We start from the raw sequence: 18,586 nt of genomic DNA, 5'->3' as shown, positions 1-18,586 counted from the left end.
GAAAACCAAAGCTCCAAAGCTCTGCTCTGCCCTCGGGTGAAATTGGAGTGACAGTGCTGAAATGCACTTTGCTCTCCAAAGGGGCTTTAGTCTGAGATCACACCATCCTGACTGCTGCCAGGCAGGACTGAGTTCTCCACAGCCCACCGCCCACCCTCCTCCCAGCAGTGGCACATTCCATCCAGCACAAAGCAGACCTCCCAAAAGGGACCTGACAAAAGTCTTCCTGAATACAGAGAGTTAATGTGAATTGGAAGAAGTTTTCCTCAAGGAAGAGTTCCCTAACTTCTCTCTGCCTTTTCCTCCTTGGTCAGGTCTCTACACTTGACAACAGCAGATGTTCAACAGCAGCGGCTCCATCAGCCAGTTCCTCCTCCTGCCCTTTGCAGACACACGAGAGCTGCAGCTCCTCCACTTCTGCCTCTTCCTCAGCATCTACCTGGCTGCTCTCCTGGGTAATTGCCTCATCATCATCACCATAGCCTGTGACCACCACCTCCACACCCCCATGTACTTCTTCCTCCTCAATCTCTCTGTTCTAGACGTTGGCTACGTCTCCACCACTGTTCCCAAATCCATGGCCAATTCCTTGTGGGACACCAGGGCCATTTCCTACACAGGATGTGTGGCTCAACTCTTTTTCTTTTCCTTTTTTATCTCCACAGAGTTCTGTTTTCTCACTGTCATGGCCTATGACCGCTACGTTGCCATCTGCCACCCCCTGCACTATGGGAACCTCCTGGGCAGCAGAGCTTGTGTCCACATGGCAGCAGCTGCCTGGGCCAGTGGGTTTCTCCATGCTGTGCTGCACACAGCCAATACATTTTCAGTTCCCCTCTGCCATGGCAATGCTGTTGACCAGTTCTTCTGTGAAATCCCACAGATCCTCAAGCTCTCCTGCTCAGATGCCTACCTCAGGGAAACTGGACTCATTGTGGTCAGTGTCTGTTTATGTTTTGGGTGTTTTGTGTTCATTGTGGTGTCCTATGTGCAGATCTTCAGGGCTGTGCTGAGGATCCCCTCGCAGCAGGGACGGCACAAAGCCTTTTCCACCTGCCTCCCTCACCTGGCTGTGGTCTCCCTGTTTGTCAGCACTGCCTTCTTTGCCTACCTGAAGCCCCCCTCCATCTCCTCTCTATTTGTGGACCTGGTATTGGCATTTCTGTACTCGGTGGTTCCACCAGCACTGAACCCCCTCATCTACAGCATGAGGAACCAGGAGCTCAAGGATACCATGTGGAAACTGAGGACCAGATTCTTCTAAGCAGCAAAGAACTGCTCATCTTCTTCTGCTTATCACTGACAATGTAACTCACATTAGGACCAGTCTCTATTTAGTATGGGTTTTAGTTCCTGTTTCTTTGTTTGCCTCTAGTTTATTTAAACTGGAATATGATGGTCCACAGTCATCCCATTGCTGATACTGTATGACCCACATGCTGGGTAACGATGGGCTGTGCTCTCTTTGCATCACGTCTGCCTGAAAAGGTGCACAAATTTTTCTTTCTTAAAATTTCTCCTGACATTTATTAAATATTTATAAGAACATTTTCATCAACTGAATCACTTGACTATTTGTCTGAAATGGCAATGCTTTCCCACCATGACAGAACAGGATTTTCCTTGAGGTGTAACAAACATAAAGTCACAGAATCTTTCACAAAGTCCAACCACAGCCAAACCCTGCCTAGTCCACCTCCAGACCATGTCGTCAAGCACAACATCTGCACACCTTTGTAATACTTCCAGGGATGGCTACTCCACCGCGTCCCTGGGCAGCCTGTTCCAATAGCTGAATACCCTTTCCATAAAGAAATTCTTCCTGATGTCTAACCTTAATCTCCCCTAGTATAATTTCAAGCCATTCCCTGTCATCCTATCGCTTGTTATCTGAGATAAGAGGCCAACCTGCACCTCTCTATATCCTTCTTGCAGGTACTTGTAGAGAGTGATAAGGTCTCCCTCAGCATCCTGAAGGCTAAAACGCCCCAGTTCCCTCAGTTGATTCTCACAGGACTTGTGCTGCAAACCTTTCACTGTCTACTCTGCCATTCTCTGCACACAATCCAGCATCTCAACGTCCTTCTTTTAGCAAGAGGCTCAAAACTGGACACAGTACTCAGGGTGTGGCCTCACCAGAGCTGAGTATAATGGAAAAATCTCTTCCCTACTCCTGGCAGTCACACTATTCCTGATCCAGGCCTGGATGCCACTGGCCTTCTTGGCCACCTGGGCACAGCGCTGGCTCATGTTCAGCTAACACCCCCATATCCTGTACTTCTAGGGAGCTCTCCAGCCACTCTGCTCCAGGACTGTAACCCTGCCTGTTGTTATTGTGACCAAAGCTCATGACCAAGCCCCATAAAGCCTCTGCCAATTGATCCAGCCTGTCCAGGTCACTCTGCAGAGCCTTCCTGCCTTTGACAATTTGGTGTCATGCACCAACTTATTGAGGCTACACTCAATCCCCTCGTCCAGATCATTAATAAAGATGTTCAAGAGAATGGACCCCAGCACTGAGCCCTGGAGCTGCTGTCAGCTGGTTTTAACTCCATTCACCACAGCTGTTTGGGCCCAGCCTTCATCCAGTTTCTAACCCAGCAAAGAGTATACCCATCTAATGAATGAACTGATGCTTCAGCAGGGTGCCCTGGGGAAAACTGATGAAGGCTTCACTGAAGTCCATGTAGATCACATCCACAGCCTTCCCCTCATCCACTAAGCTGGTCACATTGTCATAGAAGGAGATCAGCAGCTTGAAGCACAATCTGCCTTTCCTAAACCCATGCTGACTGGGCCTGATGGCCTGAGTGTGCTGCATGTGCTGCATGATGGTACTCAAGATGATTTGTTCCATCACCTACCCCAGCACTGAGGTCAGGCTGACAGGCCTGTAATTCCTCAGGACCTCCCTCTATCCCTTCCTGTAGATGGGTGTCACATGTGCAGCTTCCAGTCAGGTGGAACCACCCCGGTCAGCCAAGACTGCTGGTAACTAAGGGAAAGTGGCTTGGGGAGGAAATCCACCAGCTCCCTCAGTACTTTGGGGTGTTTCCCATCCAGACCCATCAACTCGTATGGATCTAAGCAGCTGAGCAGGTCAGTAACCAGTTCCCCATGGACGATGGGGACTTCAGTCCACTTCCCATCCCCATCTTTCCACTCATGGGTCCAGGTATCAGGGGACCAATGGTGTTGCTACTAAGGACCTAGGCAAAGTACATCAGCCTTTTCTTCATCCTCCAACACAGTGGTTCCCCCCGATCCAGTGAAGGTGGGAGATTCTCCCTGGCCCTCCTTTTGCTATTAATGAATTTATAGAATTAATAACAAAAGGATTACCAGGGAGAATCTCCCACCGTTATTGTAGGTCGCAAACAAAAGGTGCAAGGGCTGAAAAAATTTCCTTTCTAGAACCCCCCCCAGGTATTCCACTAGTAGCCCCAGTATCTTTGGGGGTCAGGGCTTTCCTAGCCAGGGGAACAGTCCTACGATTGCCCGACACAATTTTTGTGTCTCTACTAGGTTCTGCCTTTGAAAATTCTAAACATCAATAGCTCTCAAATAGATCTGTGAAGGCTGAAAGATGTTTCTGGGCTGAAACCTTACCAGTTAGCCAACAAGCAGCTCTTGTAAACTTTGGGCAAAGGGCATTCCTGGCTATGGGAATTGTCCTATAACACCAGACATCATTTTCCAGCTCTACCAGCGTCCACATTCAAAGACGCTAAATGCCCAGCAATAGCTCCACAACAAAAGGTTTGAGGGCTGAAATATCTTGGGAGTCTGAAAACTCCCCAGGATGCCCAAAAGCAGCCCCAGTAACTGTGAGGCTCAGAGCTTTTGTAGCTGAGGGAACGATCTTAATAGTGCCTGATGTCATTTTCAGTCTCTACCAGTATCCAACTTCAAATGTGCTAAATGTCCACCAATAGCACCAAAACAAAAGGAGCGAGTGATTAAAGCTGTTCCTGGCCTGAAGCCTACTCAGACATCCCATTAGCAGCCGCAGTAATCTTGGAGCTCATGACTGTCCTTGTCAAAGGGAACAGTCCTTACAAGTCCCTGACATAATCTTCTGGCTCCAGCAGCGTCAAGTTTCAAAAATGCAAAATGTCCACCAACAGCACCTAAACCTCCCCAGGTTGTGCACTGGGAGCACCAGTAAAGCTGACCCCCTTCACACGCTGCTTGGCCGTAGCAGCAGCTGAGGAGAGAGACTTCATGGTTATTAAACTGTGTCATGATTAACTGATGTTTGCTGTCAGAGAAATCTGTCTGTGCCTGTGAGCACAGATGATGCCAGAAAAAGTGTTGGGAGTCCCAGGAGGCCAGTGAGGGAACTGCTGGGCTTGGGGAAGAGCAAGATTCTCCATACAGGGTTGGATCTCCAGAGACTGCTTTACCTGCCTGTCCAGATCTCCTTAGAAGACCCATATCCATCACAGAATGCTCCTGTCACTTCTTCTATCAACTGAGCCATGCCAGAAAATACCTGTGACTGGAAAAACGTCCTTCATGGGAAATTCCTTTGACATCTTCATCACCAAGGACCTAACTGAAATCCAATTAGTTGTAGGAGTTTTGAGTTTTTTAAATGAAAGTGACTTGAAGAGCCATGCTTGTAAGGGCTTTCTGGATGTTAATGAACCCCATGGTGTGTTTTCTTCTGAGTCCACAGACCTCAGATACCAAGTGGAGAATGATGAAACATCTCAAGAAGTTTAAGTCAGGAGTAATGCCCAAAGTCTCTTGAAGCACTAACAGGCCCCACTGGGAGCCATTCCTGTCAAAGCCTTCCCAATGGGCTCGTTAGAGCAGACAACTGGAGGCCTTGAGGACAAACCCAGGCACAGCACAGGCAGCTCTGATGCTGAGGACACCCTGGCTTTGTCTGATGAAGCAGAAATGCCAAGTGCTGGCCCCCAGCCCCTGGGCAGGGAGATCCTGACCTTCACCTGTGTCTCAGGGCTCTTCCTTGGGATGTGGGGAGTGTGACACCAAGGGAAGGAGAGGGGTATGACACATGGTGGCCTCCCCTGGGGTAGATGCAAGAAGGCAACCATGCTCCATGGCCATGAGGACAATATGTCTTACCTGAGGCCTCTGTGGCAGGGACATCAGCCACAGCCAAGGTGGCAAAGATCTCATTTCTATCAGGCCCTTTCATCCTGGCTGGCACCCTTGGCCATCTGCACCACAGCCCATCCCACACGGCCTCACCCCTGTACCTGGTTCTTTGTAGGTTGCAGGGATGCAACACGCTTTCCCACCTCATTGTCACCTAACAATCTCCCTGCCTGTACTGCTGTCTCTCCATGCTCGCCAGCTGTTCCCACAAGCACAAAGCCACCAGCTCATCCACACTTCCTCCCAGTGACTACTTGCACCACAGCACTACCCTCAGAATGACATTTCTTTATCCTCATGTCCACCCTGGCCTTCAGAGCCATCAGTTCACATGGACTTCCTTTCTTATGTTCTTTTCACATAGCACAACGAGGGCTTCCCACAGTCTCCCCTTCCCCAGGCTAAAGAAACCCAGGTCTCTTGGCAGACTTTCCCTGTCCACATACGTGTTCCTCCACATTCCTCCAGACTGGGAAGCCCCACAGTGCGACTGACTGCTCCAGAGGTGGCCTCACCAGTGCTGAGTCCAGATGGACCAGAAAGGCCCTTGTCTGCGCAGCCACACTCCTCCCAGTGCAGCCCAATGTGCTCATGGCCAGATTCCTGTTCAGCACCTCTGACTGCTATGGCAGCCCCTGCAAGGCCCAAATTCTTCTCCTTGTGGCCAGTTCTCCACCCATCATGTCTGAGCTGCCTTGATGTGGGGGTGTTGTGCGGGAACCTTTTCTCATGGTTTCACCCCAGCTGAGAGTCGAACACCACGCAGCCGCTCTCTCTCTAAGAGGAGGTGTGTATGTGGGGGGAATTGGGGGTGAGGGGAAAGGAAGGGAAAAGGAAACCAAAGAAACCCCAAACCTCATGGGCTGGAATAAGGACAGTTTACTGGAACAGCAGAGAGAGAAACAACAACAAGAGGACATTGTAGCAAAATACGCACAACAGCTGATGCACAATGCAGTTTGTCACTGAACCCCACAGCTCTGGCTGCACAGCTCACAGCCGTCCTGAAAGCATGTGTGTCCTGGAGCTGAGTTCTCCTGCCCCCACCATGCTCATTTTATGGTGTTATCTGAATGAAATAGGCTTTTTTGGGCAGTTTGGGTCACCTGTCCCAGCTCCCTGGGTTCCCCCCACCTTCTCATTAGTAGTGGAGTATGAACAACAGAAAAGTCTTTGATTGCTTGGACACAACTAAAGCCTCCCTGTTATAAGCACTGCTCTCATCTGAACACCCACATGTGACACCACACTGGCTGCTAGAAAGAAAGTCAAATGTATTCCTTCCAAAATTGGGCCACCTTATTAGACAACAGTTGCACCACAATGGTGAGCTCACTCCTGTGCCCTTCCAGGCACTTGTGCACTGCCAGTTGACTCATTTCTGGAGCAGAACTAGAAAAAAGGCCTTAATGCTGTGCAAGCACTGCTCAGCAAGGAACAAACATATTTATTTAGACTTTATGACTTACAAATCCAAAACACCAGAACTATGGGGGCCACCAATATGAGAATTAATTCCAGCCGCAGAGAAAATATGGGCAGGAGGAGGAGATCTCTTCTTCTTGGAAATCTTCCTGATGTTTCTGTTCATCAAATCCCAGAATTTCTCAAGGTCTCTCTGAAGGGAATCTCTATTTTACTAATAGTTCACATGTGCTTGCTGATGGCTCTTTAACTTACAGTGCTTCTAACAAAGTGACAGCAGTAAGTGCTAAAGAACCTGGGACTCTACTGCTGGACATCTAGCATGTTCAAGAGTGGATGATGGTAGAGCCTGAAAATGACTTTTTTAGGACTGTTCCTGTGGCTAGGAATGCCCTGAACCCCAAGGTTTCTGGGGCTGTTAGTGGGCTACCTGGTGAGATTTCAGGCCAGAAACCTTTTTCCACCCTCACACCTTTTGCCATGGAGCTGGTGCTGGACATTGTGCAGTTTCAAAGGTGGACACTGTTGAAGCTGGAAAATTATGTTGAGCAGAGTTACATCTACTCCCATGGCTACAGAAGCCCTCACCCCCATATTCCTGGAGCTGCTATTGGGATACCTGGGGATATGTAAGGCCATGAACATCTTTCATCCCTCACACATTTATTTTGGGATGTATTGCTGTGCATTTAGCAGGTTCAAAGGTGGACACTGGTATGGCCAGAAATGACGTCAGGCAATGTTAGGACCCTTCTTTTGTCTCTGAACGCTCTGAGCCCTAAGGTACTGGAGCTGCCAGTGATCTACCTAGACAGGTCTCAGACCGGGAGAATCTTTCATCCCTCACACTTTTGTTAGGGATCTCTTGCTGTTCGTTTAGCAGTTTGAAGGTGTATACTGGTAGAGCCCCAAAATGACATCAGGTAATTTTAAGACTGTTCCATTTCAAAGGAAAGCCTTGAGCCCTGAGGTTACTGGGGCTGCTAGTGGGATACCCAGGCAGGTTGAAGGTCTGAAACATCTTTCACACCTCAAACTTTTTCTTTGGGAGTTATAGCTGGACATGTAATGTTTTTGTAGGTGGACGCTGTTAGAGCTGGAAAAAGACATCAGGCAAATTTCATACCATTGCATTGTCTACGAAAACCCTGTGCCCCACGGTTACTGTGACTGCTAGTGGGCTACAAAGGAAGTTTTCAGGCCAAGAAGATTTTTATACCCTCACACATTATGTTTGAGGCGAGTGCTTTGCATTTAGTGTGTCAAAGTTGGATGCTGGGAGAGCCCATAAATGTCCACAGGCATGTTAGGACTCTTCTCTAGGAAAGGAAAGCCCTGAGCTCTAAGCCTACGTGGGATGCTAGTGAGCTACCTAGATAGGTTTCAGGCCAGGAACATCTTTCAGCACTCAAATCTGCTTTGCAGCCCTACCTGCACATTTAGCACTTCCTAAGGTGGACGCTGGTTGAGCCTGAAAATGATAACAGGAGCCTTTAGGATCATTCCCTTGGGTAGGAATCACAGAATCATAGAGCCACAGAAGGGCCAACGCTGGACTCTTTCAAGGAGCTCTCTGTCCTTCTTGAACTGAGAAGCCCAGAACTGGATACAACATTCCAGGTGTGGTGTCACCTGGGCAAAGGGGAGAAAGGCTTCTATTGACCTACTGAACACACCCCTTCCAATACACCCCAGGGTGCCATTGGCCTTCTTAGCCAGGAGGGCACATTGCTGGCTGATGCTCATCCTGCAGCATATGAAGGGGGTCAGCTTTCAGAGGAGATTCTCTCCAAACCAACTTTTGTTCAGATACATAGAAAGGTCACTTATCAACACACTGAACTTCTGAGAGAACTGTTTATTAGACATCTGAAAGATGGGAAGTTTCCAAGTCTCGGAAGACACTGGAGAGCTGAGCAGCATTGAAATGACCAAAGAGCAAGCAGAGGTGGAAACCTGCTGAGAAAAGTGAAGTGCATACATGTCTAGGCTGCTGAGAAGACTAAACAACCACCAAAATTCATACTAAATACAGACAGGTCCTAATGTGAGTTTCATGGCCAGTGATATGCCAAAGATGAGCTGCTTAGAAAGATCCAGTCCTCAGTTTCCACATGGCATCCTTGAGCTCCTGGTTCCTCATGCTGTAGATGAGGGGGTTCACTGCTGGTGGAAACACCGAGTACAGAAATGATGCTACCAGGTCCAGAAATAGGGAGGAGATGGAGGGAGGCTTCAGGTAGGCAAACATGGCAGTGCTAAGGAACAAGGAGACCACAGTCAGGTGAGGGAGACAGGTGGAAAAGGCTTTGTGCTGTCCCAGAAAAGGGGGAATATTGTCTGAATAGGAATGACAACAATGGAGGTTTTGTGGATCACAGTGTGTGTGATTGGACCTTCAGGTGTGGAAATCCTTGTATCTTCCCTGGGTGTCCACCCTTTAATTGTGCAACTTATAATCACTTTTCCTGTCAGAGGTGACATGTCATGGTGTGTGTTGAGCAACACCACTGGTGAGCAAAACTCATCCCTCAACGGCTAAGTTGTACATGGGTCAAAGAAATTGGTCATAAGAACTGATTTGATAGCTTTTGGTCTAATACAAATCTTATGGGAGTTGAGATATTGAGGGAATCCAACCCTCTGGCTTGTGGCAGAACCTGGTTGGCATAACCAACCAGGAAGTTACCGTTCAGTTTGGGAATTAAGGTCTATGATGACCTCAGTTGATATCGAGGGTCCATTGATATTTCTATAGCAGGTGGGAGTAGCCAGTCCTGGGGAAAAGACAGGTGGACCCTCCATTGTGTAGTACAACATTTTGGACCTGCAACCTAGAATCCTAACGAATGGATTAGGGCTGCTCGAGACCCAATCTATAATCTAAATCGCATCATTCGTCTACAAGTCATCGTAGGAATTATTACTAATGACACAACTCATGCCCTCCATCTATTGGCCAATCAGGGGGCACAAATGCGAAGAGCAATATTAACACATCACATGGTTCTCAATTACCTGCCAGCCAAAGGAGGAGGCATTTGTAGTAATAAATGATTCTAATTGTGGTTTGAAAATAGATGACAATGCCAAGGTTGTTAAACAAACCACAGCCAGAATACAGAAGTTAGCCCATGTCCCCGTTCAAACATGGGAAGGCTGGGACATTGATATGTTCTCCTGGCTCCCCATTGGGCCATGGGTTAAGTGAATCCTATTTTATTTGACATGTGGATTCACCACATTGTTGTTTTTACCACGTATTATTCCATGTTTTATACAATTGATTCAACATGTCGTAGCCAATAGGCAATTTGTAACTCCTGCTTCACCTGAGGGCATTAAAGAAATGCCCAACGACACCGTCAGCAGTATGGATCATATTAAATAGGGTGTTTTTACTTGCCTTTGCTTAAATCTAGAACAGAAGTTTTGAGACCCCAACAAAACATGTGCCTTAGACTAAGGGGGTGCGGAAATCCATTTTCCTACTGTGTATGCCGACCCCAACCAGAATAGACCAGGGCAGCAGACCACATGAACCACAAAGGCCACAATCACTCTGCTTTGTATCACCAAAACCACACAGGTACCAGAATGCATAGATGTTCTGAATTGATAATAATAGAATCACAGACTGGTCTGGCTTGGAAGGGACCCCAAGGATCATACAGTTCAAACCCCCCTGCCACAGGCAGGGCCACCAACCCCCAGGCCTGGAGCTACACAAGGCTGCCCAGGGCCCCATCCAGCCTGGCCTTGAACACCTCCAGGGATCAGGCATCCACCACCTCTCCATGCAGCCTGTTCCAGCAGGAAGAGATTTGCATTTTAAGAAGTAAAAATGCAATAGTTAATTTGATGTTGTTAGCTATTGTGAACATGCTGTCTCTTTTCCTTCTTCCTTTCTTTACCTCCTATCATTCATGCCACCGTGGCGTAACATGAAAGAAACAGCCGTGTGGACTCATAGGGTGGCCTAGGGGACTGTGTCAAACAATGAAGAGACTGTGTCAGGTGTTTGTCTCAACACTGCTGGAACATTACACCACCAGCTCTCACCACTGTCAACAGTAGAGCAACGGTCAGACTGCAAGACCAGATGCACCCTGCCTTCCTATGGACCTGAATGCAGAGCTGATTAAATTTAACCCAACCACTGTGCATGTGCCCAGACCCGGGGTCTAGAAGAAACAGGGGCCAGAGACCCCTAAAGACCACCTAAAACCTCCCAGCAACGGTATTCGGCAGACACACCACCACTGAGTGGGGCGTGCAGCTAAACAAAGTAGCTCTTGGAATATGCTGATTGATTCCTGGAAGGAGTGAATACAACACAATAAAAGAACAGAGGTGACCGACATGGAGGGAACGTTGCCCCACCAGAGCTGAAGACATTGGACTGACAGGACACTGCAGCTCCATGGTGGTAGATATCGCATTTCTTTCCCCCCCCTTCTCTTGCACACTTGTTGTTGGCCAAATAAAGTGACTTGACCCTTGACTCAGTTTTGAGTCTTAATTCTGTTCCTGAAAATTGTGAAGACCTGGTCATGACAAAACTCCTAGTTGGGCATTACTCAGGAGTTAAGCCCAGGTGCCCCAAGTCACCCAGAGCAACCTGGGGTCTTTTGGAACACAATGGTGTGTAACCTCTGCCAAATTAGTCTGGTTTTGGATCCTGACAACTACTTGTGGAGGTTTTGGACCAGAAACATCTTTCAGCCCTCACACCTTTTCTTTGGGAGCTACTGCTGGATGTGTTGCATTTTTGAATGTGGATGCCTGTAGAGCCTGAAAATGACATCTAGCATGATTAGGACCATTCCCTTGACTAGGAATGACCTTAGCCCCAAGGATACCAGGGTTGCTTGTGGACTACCTGCAGAGGTTTCTGACCAGGAAACTTGCTCAGCCCTCGAACCTTTTGTTTGCGACCTACAATAAAGGAGGGATATTCTCCCTGGCCCTACTTATGTTATTAACTCTATAATAACAAATAGCAAATTAATTAAATCTATAATTACTTAATTGTGACAGAGGATGAAGAAAAGGCTGAGGCCTTTTTTCCTCAGTCTTTAGTAGTAATACCATTTGTCTACTGATACCCAGACCCCTGAGTGAAAAGATGGGCACAGAAAGTGGATGGACTCCCCCAGGACAACCTGGACAACTGGCACGCTGTCATGAATGTATTGAGCTCCACTTGGCTGTTGCCTTTCTAGGCGTGGCGACCTGGTTCAGGAGCGGCACGGCGGCCACACTCTGGCTGCTCAGGCCATCAGCTCACAGACACCAACGTGGGGGATGGCAAATGGCATTTATTAGTGAGTGGCACAGTGTTATATAGCCGAGGTTTACGATGTCACTTCCGTCCACTCACATCACCAGCTACCTACTATTGTTTACCTGAGGAGAGGGGGTGGGGGCCCTACCTTTCCTCTACAGATGGTGCAGGAGCCTACAAGGGGAGGGCAGGTGCTGGACCTTGTTTTCACTAACAAGGACGGGCTCGTTAGGGAAGTGAAGGTCGGGGGCAGCTTAGGACAAAGCGACCATGAAATGGTCGAGTTCAAGATCCTGGGCTGAAGAAACAAGCCAAAAAGTAGGATAGCTACCCTGAATTTTGGAAGAGCTAACTTTGATCTCCTCCACTACTTAATAGAGGCTATCCCGTGGGCTAATCTGTTTGAAGGAATGGGAGCCTGTGAGAGCTGGCTATTATTCAAACAGCGCTTCTTCCAAGCACAGGAACGATGCATCCCTTTGAGCAGGAAATCAGGAAAGAGAGGCAGAAGACCTGGGAGCTATTGGACAAACTCAAAGAGAAGCAGGAGTTCTATGAATTGTGGAAAAAGGGTCTGAGCACCTGGGGAGAATACAGGAATGTGGTCAGGGCCTGTAGGGATGCAACTAGGAAGGCTAAAGCCCTCTTGGAAATGAAGCTGGCAAGGGACATAAAGGATAATAAAAAGGGTTTTTTTAGATATGTGAATAGTAAGAGGATGACCAGGGATAATGTAGGACCCTTGCTGAATGAGGAGGGTGTCCTGGTAATGGGGGATGCTGAGAAGGTGGAGATACTGAATGCTGCCTTTGCTTTGGTCTTCACTTCAAAGGCCCCTCGGGACCCACAGATCCTGTATGAAAGTTGGAGTGTTGAGGAAATGAAGAATTTCCCTCTGGTTGAGGTAGGGGAGGTTCAGGAGCGGCTCAAAGGGATTAATGCACACAAATCCATGGGCCCAGATGGGTTTCATCCACGTGTGCTGAGGGAGCTGGCGGAGGAGGTTGCTGAGCCGCTCTCTATCATCTTCAACAGGTCTTGGAGGACAGGAGAAGTGCCTGAAGACTGGAGGATAGCCAATGTCACTCCAGTCTTTAAAATGGGCAAGAAAGAGGAACCTAGTAACTATAGGCCAGTCAGCCTCACCTCTGTCCCGGGAAAGGTAATGGAACAGCTTGTTCTGGATGCCATCTCCAAGCAACTGGAAGAGAAGAAGGTCATGAGGAGCAGTCAGCATGGATTCACCAAGGGGAAATTGTGCTCCACCAATCTCATAGCCTTCTATGATCTCATAACAGGCTGGGTAGATGGAGGGAGAGCAGTGGATGTCATCTACCTTGACTTCAGCAGGGCCTTTGATAATGTCTCCCATGACATCCTGATAGCAAAGCTGAGAGAGCATGGGATAGATGAGTGGACTGTGAGGTGGGTTCAGAATTGGCTGTCGGACCGAGCCCAGAGGGTTGTGATTCGAGGAACAGAATCTGACTGGAGGCCTGTGACTAGCGGTGTTCCCCAGGGCTCGGTGTCCAGTCCTGTTTAATATCTTCATTGACGACCTTAATGAGGGAATAGCATTGACCCTCAGCAAGTACCTGATGATACATAGCTGGGAGGAGTGGCTGACACGCAGGAACACTGTGCTGCCATCCAGAGAGACCTGGACACGCTGGAGAGCTGGGCAGGGAGAAAACGGATGAAGTTCAACAAAAGCAAGTGTAGAGTCTGGCACCTGGGAAGGAACAACCGTTTGTATCAGTACAGGCTGGGGGATGACCTGCTGGAGAATTGCTCAGTGGAGAAGGACCTGGGGGTCCTGGTAGATGACAGGTTGGCCATGAGCCAGCAGTGTGCCCTGGTGGGTAAGAGAGACAATGGGATCCTGGGGTGCATCCGGAGGAGTGTGGCCAGCAGGTCACAGGAGGTGATCCTCCCCCTCTACTCTGCCCTGGTCAGGCCCCACCTGGAGTATTGTGTCCAGTTCTGGGCTCCTTGGTATAAAAAGGACAGGGATCTCCTGGAGAGAGTCCAGAGGAGGGACAGAGATGATTAAGGGCCTGGAGCATCTCCCCTGTGAGGAGAGGCTGAGTGAGCTGGGGCTGTTCAGCCTAGATAAAAGAAGACTAAGTGGGGACCTTATTAATGTTTATAAATATCTTAAACAGGGGATGCAGGAGGAAATGGCCAGCCCCTTTTCAGTGTCTGTGGAGACAAGACAAGGGGCAATGGCTGCAAGTTGGAGCACAGGAAGTTCCACACCAACATGCGGAAGAATTTTTCCAAAGTGAGGGTGACAGAGCCCTGGGACAGGCTGCCCAGGGAGGCTGTGGAGTCTCCATCTCTGGAGACATTCAGGACCTGTCTGGAAGCCTATCTGTGCAATATGAGGTGGGGAGCTGATTTGGCAGGGGGGTTGGACCCGAAGATCTCTCGGGGTCCCTTCCAACCCCTATGATTCTATCATAGGCTAGGTAGGAAGGGTGGGTGAGTTTCCCTCTATGTTACAAAGTGGATAGACTGTAAGGAGCTCCCTCTGAGAAGTGGCCAGGAGCAGGTTGAAAGCCTCTGGGTCAGAATTAGGGGTGGGACTAATGATGAGCAGCTGGTGATAGGGGTCTACTACAGGCCACCTGGTCAAAGAGTATACTGACGAGGCCTTCCTCCTTCAGCTGCAGGAGGCATCGCAGTCGCAGGCACTCATCCTGATCGGGGACTTTAACCACCCAGACATCTGCTGGGAAAACCAAACAGTGAACTGCGAGAGATCCAGGAGACTCCTGGAGTCTATAGATGACAACTTGAGATGATTGCTGAGCTGCTCTCTATCATCTTTGAAAGCTCTCAACAAACAGGAGAGGTGCCTGAAGACTGGGAGGTAGCCAATGTCAGTCTGGTCTTCAAAGAGGGCAAGAAGGAGGATCCAAGTAACTACAGGCCAGTCAGTCTCACCTCTGTCCCTGGAAAGATGATGAAACAGCTTGTTCTGAATGCCATCTCCAAGCAATTGGAAGAGATTCTATGACCATGTCTGAAATCATCAGTATAGCAGTGGATCAGCACACCAGCACTTGTGATTGCTCTGTAATGCCCCACTGTGGAGTGCAGCAGAGAGACCTGATGTAAGGTCAAGGGATACAAGTCCCAGCTGGCTGGTGAGAGTCATGGTGGGTTTGTGGAGATGTGCAGCAAGGTTGTCCCCACTGTTCCAGACCTCAAGGAACCATTTCTCTAAACATTCCAGACCTCCTTAGGAGGCACCCTGGATCAATCTCAGTCAGAGGTTTTCACCTCTCCTCTACAGTGAAAATAATAACCTACAACCTTAAAAATAAATCAATTTTACTCTGAACTCCCTTTGAAACAGCTTCAATGATCTGTACATCTCTTGAAGACTTGAAGATAATTACATGAAGAGACATAGCTGATTAGGGCTTGCTTTTTATTTTAATGAGCCCTGGGGTGCATTTGGTGCTGAGTCCTTGAAGCTCAGGTACTGAGAGGAGATTACACAAAAAACTCCATGTCAAAAGCAGAAGCCAAAGTCCCCTGAAGTATTAATGAGTTCTGCTGAGAGCCACTGCTGGCTGAGCCTCCCCAGGGACTCATTAGAACAGGTAATTGGAGGCCATGTTGGTTTGTAGGCAAAGTCAATGTACAATCAGCTGAGATGCTGAGCAAGGCCTGTGTTGGTTTGATGAAGCAGAAAGGCCAAGCCCTGACCCCCAGCCCCAGGGAAGACACGTCATGCACCTCAGGCATTTCTCTGGGCTCTTCCTGGGGTAGCGTGGGGTGTATAACACTCAGGGAAGAACAACAAGGCTGAGGTGCTTAATGAAATCTTTGCCACTGTCTTTAGTAATAGGAGCAGTTGTACAGAGAGAATCCAATTCCCTGAGCTAGGAGACAGGGACAAGGAGCAGAATGAGCCCACCTCAATCCAGGAGGAGATGGTCCTGCTGCATCACAGAGATGTGCACAGATCTGTGGAGCTGAATGGGATGCAGCCAAAGGTGCTGAAAGAGCTGGCAAGGGGGTTTCACCAAGCCACTTTCCATCAGTCCTGGATGACTGGAGAGGTACCAACAGACTGGAAATCAGTCAACGTAACCCCCTATATAAGAAGGAACAGGGAGATGGTCAGGGAAATTACAGGCCTGATAGTTTGACTTCAGTCCCAGAGAAGCTGATGGAGCAGATCATCCTGAGCGGTATTATCCAGTTCATGAAGAACCCCCAGGTGACCAGGCCCAGCCAGCTTGGGTTCATAGGGGCACGTCCTGTTTGACCAACCGGATCTCCCTCTATGACAGGGTGACCTGCTTCTTGGACAAGGGAAGGGCTGTGCATGTTGTCTACCTTGACTTTAGCACGGCCTTGGACACAGTTTTCAAGAACTTTCTCTTAGAGAAGCTCACTGCTTGTGGCTTGGAATCTGTGGTGGTTCAGCCTCAAGCAATGACTGAACACCACCTGTTGCTCGCTCACTCCTGGAGGAGAAACAGACAGAGCCTCTGTGGGTCAGGATAAGGACAGTTTACTGACAAAAGCAACGTAAAAGTGGAAGAATATCAGTCCCAATTGCACTCACACTCAGTTATGGCACAGAGAGTACCTTACAAACCCAACAATAACAGAGTGCTGCACCATGCCATGACCACTCCTCCCCAACCAGCCCCTTTGACGGGGAAAATATGTCAGAGTGCTGGTTTTGGCTGGGATGGAGTTAATTTCTTTTCTAATAGCAGATGGAATGCCATGTTTTGGAGTTGGGATGAGAGCAGTGCTGATAACACCCTGATGTTTCTGGTTGTTGCCAAGCAATCAAGGACTTTTCAGTTGTTCCTATTTCCCTACTAAGGAGAAGGAAGGGGACACAGACAGGACAGGTTACCCGAGCTGGCCACAGGGGGTATTCCATGCCAATTACATCATGCTCAGCATAAGAGGGGGGCTTGTTGGAGGAGGAGGACACAGTTCCAGGATGTGCAGTTTTGGGGACGGTTCTGTTTTCGGGACAGGTCTGGGCAGCACAGCCTGAGTTGTGTGTTTTAGTGACAAACTGCATTGTGTATCATAAGTTTCATATATTTTGCTACAAAGTCCTGTTATTATTGTTATATCTCTCTTTCTGCTATTCTAGTAAACCATCCTTACCCAACTTGTGGGGTTTTGTTTCCTTGGATTCGGGTTTATTTCCATTCACTTCGCTCTCCCCCTCCCCAACTTGTCCCCCCACCCTCTTCCTTTTAATGAACAAGCGACTGTGTGGTGCTCAGCTCTCAGCTGGGGAAAAATCACATCTACTAAAATCCAAAACAAATCTATTCGTAAAAACATGAAAATTCTTATATTAAAGTTGTGTCAATTGTCTCTTAAGCTACATCTCCATCAATCTATTCAGCATGATTACATTTCATTGAATCATCAGGACCAGCAATACAATGAAGAAGATGATCAGTTGGTTGCTGTTTAGAAACATCTAGTCATCAATTTCCACACAGCATCCTTGAGCTCCTGGTTCCTCATGATGGAGATGAGGTGGATGACTGCTGGTGGAAACACCGATGAAAGAAATGCCACTACCAGATTAAGTGGTCTGTGGAGACTGGAAAAAAGCTCAATGGCTTCAAGTTGGAGCATAGGAGTTTCAACACTAAAATGGAGAAGAAATATTCACAATAAGGGTGGCAGAGCACTGGGATAGGCTGCTAAAGTGTGTTGTGGAATCTCCTTCTCTGGAGATATTCAAGACCTGTCTGGACACCGACCTGTGCGATCTGTCCTAGGGAGCTGCTTTGGCCGGCGGGGTTGGACTCAATGATCTCTGGAGGCTCCTTCCAACTCCAAAAATTCTGTGAACCTGTGAATCTGTAAATAGAAAGGCGATTGAGGTGGGCTTCAGGTAGGCAAACATGTCAGTGCTGACAAACAAGGAGTCCACTCCCAGGAGAGGGAGGCAGGTGAAAAAGGCTTTGTGCCGTCCCTGCTGCGAGGGGATCCTCAGCACAGCCCTGAAGATCTGCACATAGGACACCACAATGAACACAAAACACCTACAAACCAAACAAGCTCCTGCCATAATTTCCCTGAGTGTGGCCCGTGAGCAAGGGAGCTTGTAGATCTGGGGGATTTCACAGAACTGGTCAGCAGCATTGCCATGGCAGAGGGGCAGGGAAAATATATTTGCTGTGACAATATATTTAATAAGGAATTAAAAATTATCTGCTGCTTTTTGCTGTCAGAGATAAGACTGAGAAAGTGTAAAGAACTTTGCATACAACAAGGTCAGTGAAGTAGGGAGAGAAGGTCCTCCAAGCCTCATTGCAGAGTTTCCCTTGCAACCCATGCACAAGACCATGGTGAATGAGGCTGTTTCCCTACAGCCCATGCTGGATGATGTGGAACAGTGATTCTTTGTGCAGCCTGTAGATGTCACCGTGCTCAGGCAGGTGCAGACACCTGAAGGAGGCTGTGACCTCATAGGAAGCCTCTGCTGGAGCAATTTTGCTGGCAGGGCTGTGAAGGACCCAGGCTGGAGCAGTCTGTTGCTGAAGGATGGCACCCCATTAAAGTGACCCACCCTGAAGGAGCTGGTGCTGATCTGAAGCTATGTGAGAAGAACTCATGTTGGAGGGAGTTATAAAAGAATGTCTCTTGTGGGTGGAACCCAATGCTGGAGCAAGGGGAGACTGTGAGGGGTCCTCCCTGTGAAGAGGAAAAAGCAGCTGAGACAATGTGTGATGA

At 48.5% G+C, this 18,586-nt stretch overlaps 1 protein-coding gene across 1 annotated transcript; it reads left to right on the top strand.

Moving 5' to 3' along the window:
* Positions 1-337: 337 nt before the first annotated feature.
* LOC311199070 (olfactory receptor 14I1-like) lies at positions 338-1,264 on the top strand (the record flags this gene model as incomplete). The annotated part of the gene is made up of 1 exon (XM_084273114.1): positions 338-1,264. The coding sequence occupies one exon, from the start codon at positions 338-340 to the stop codon at positions 1,262-1,264; it is 927 nt and encodes a 308-aa protein (XP_084129240.1).
* Between the last annotated feature and the right edge of the window lie 17,322 nt (positions 1,265-18,586).

The sequence above is a fragment of the Gallinula chloropus genome (assembly GCF_964237585.1).
Source record: "Gallinula chloropus genome assembly, chromosome: 19".
Lineage (NCBI taxonomy): Eukaryota > Metazoa > Chordata > Aves > Gruiformes > Rallidae > Gallinula > Gallinula chloropus.
Note: the sequence above shows the minus strand (reverse complement) of the source record. Positions and strands in the feature narration are given on the sequence as shown.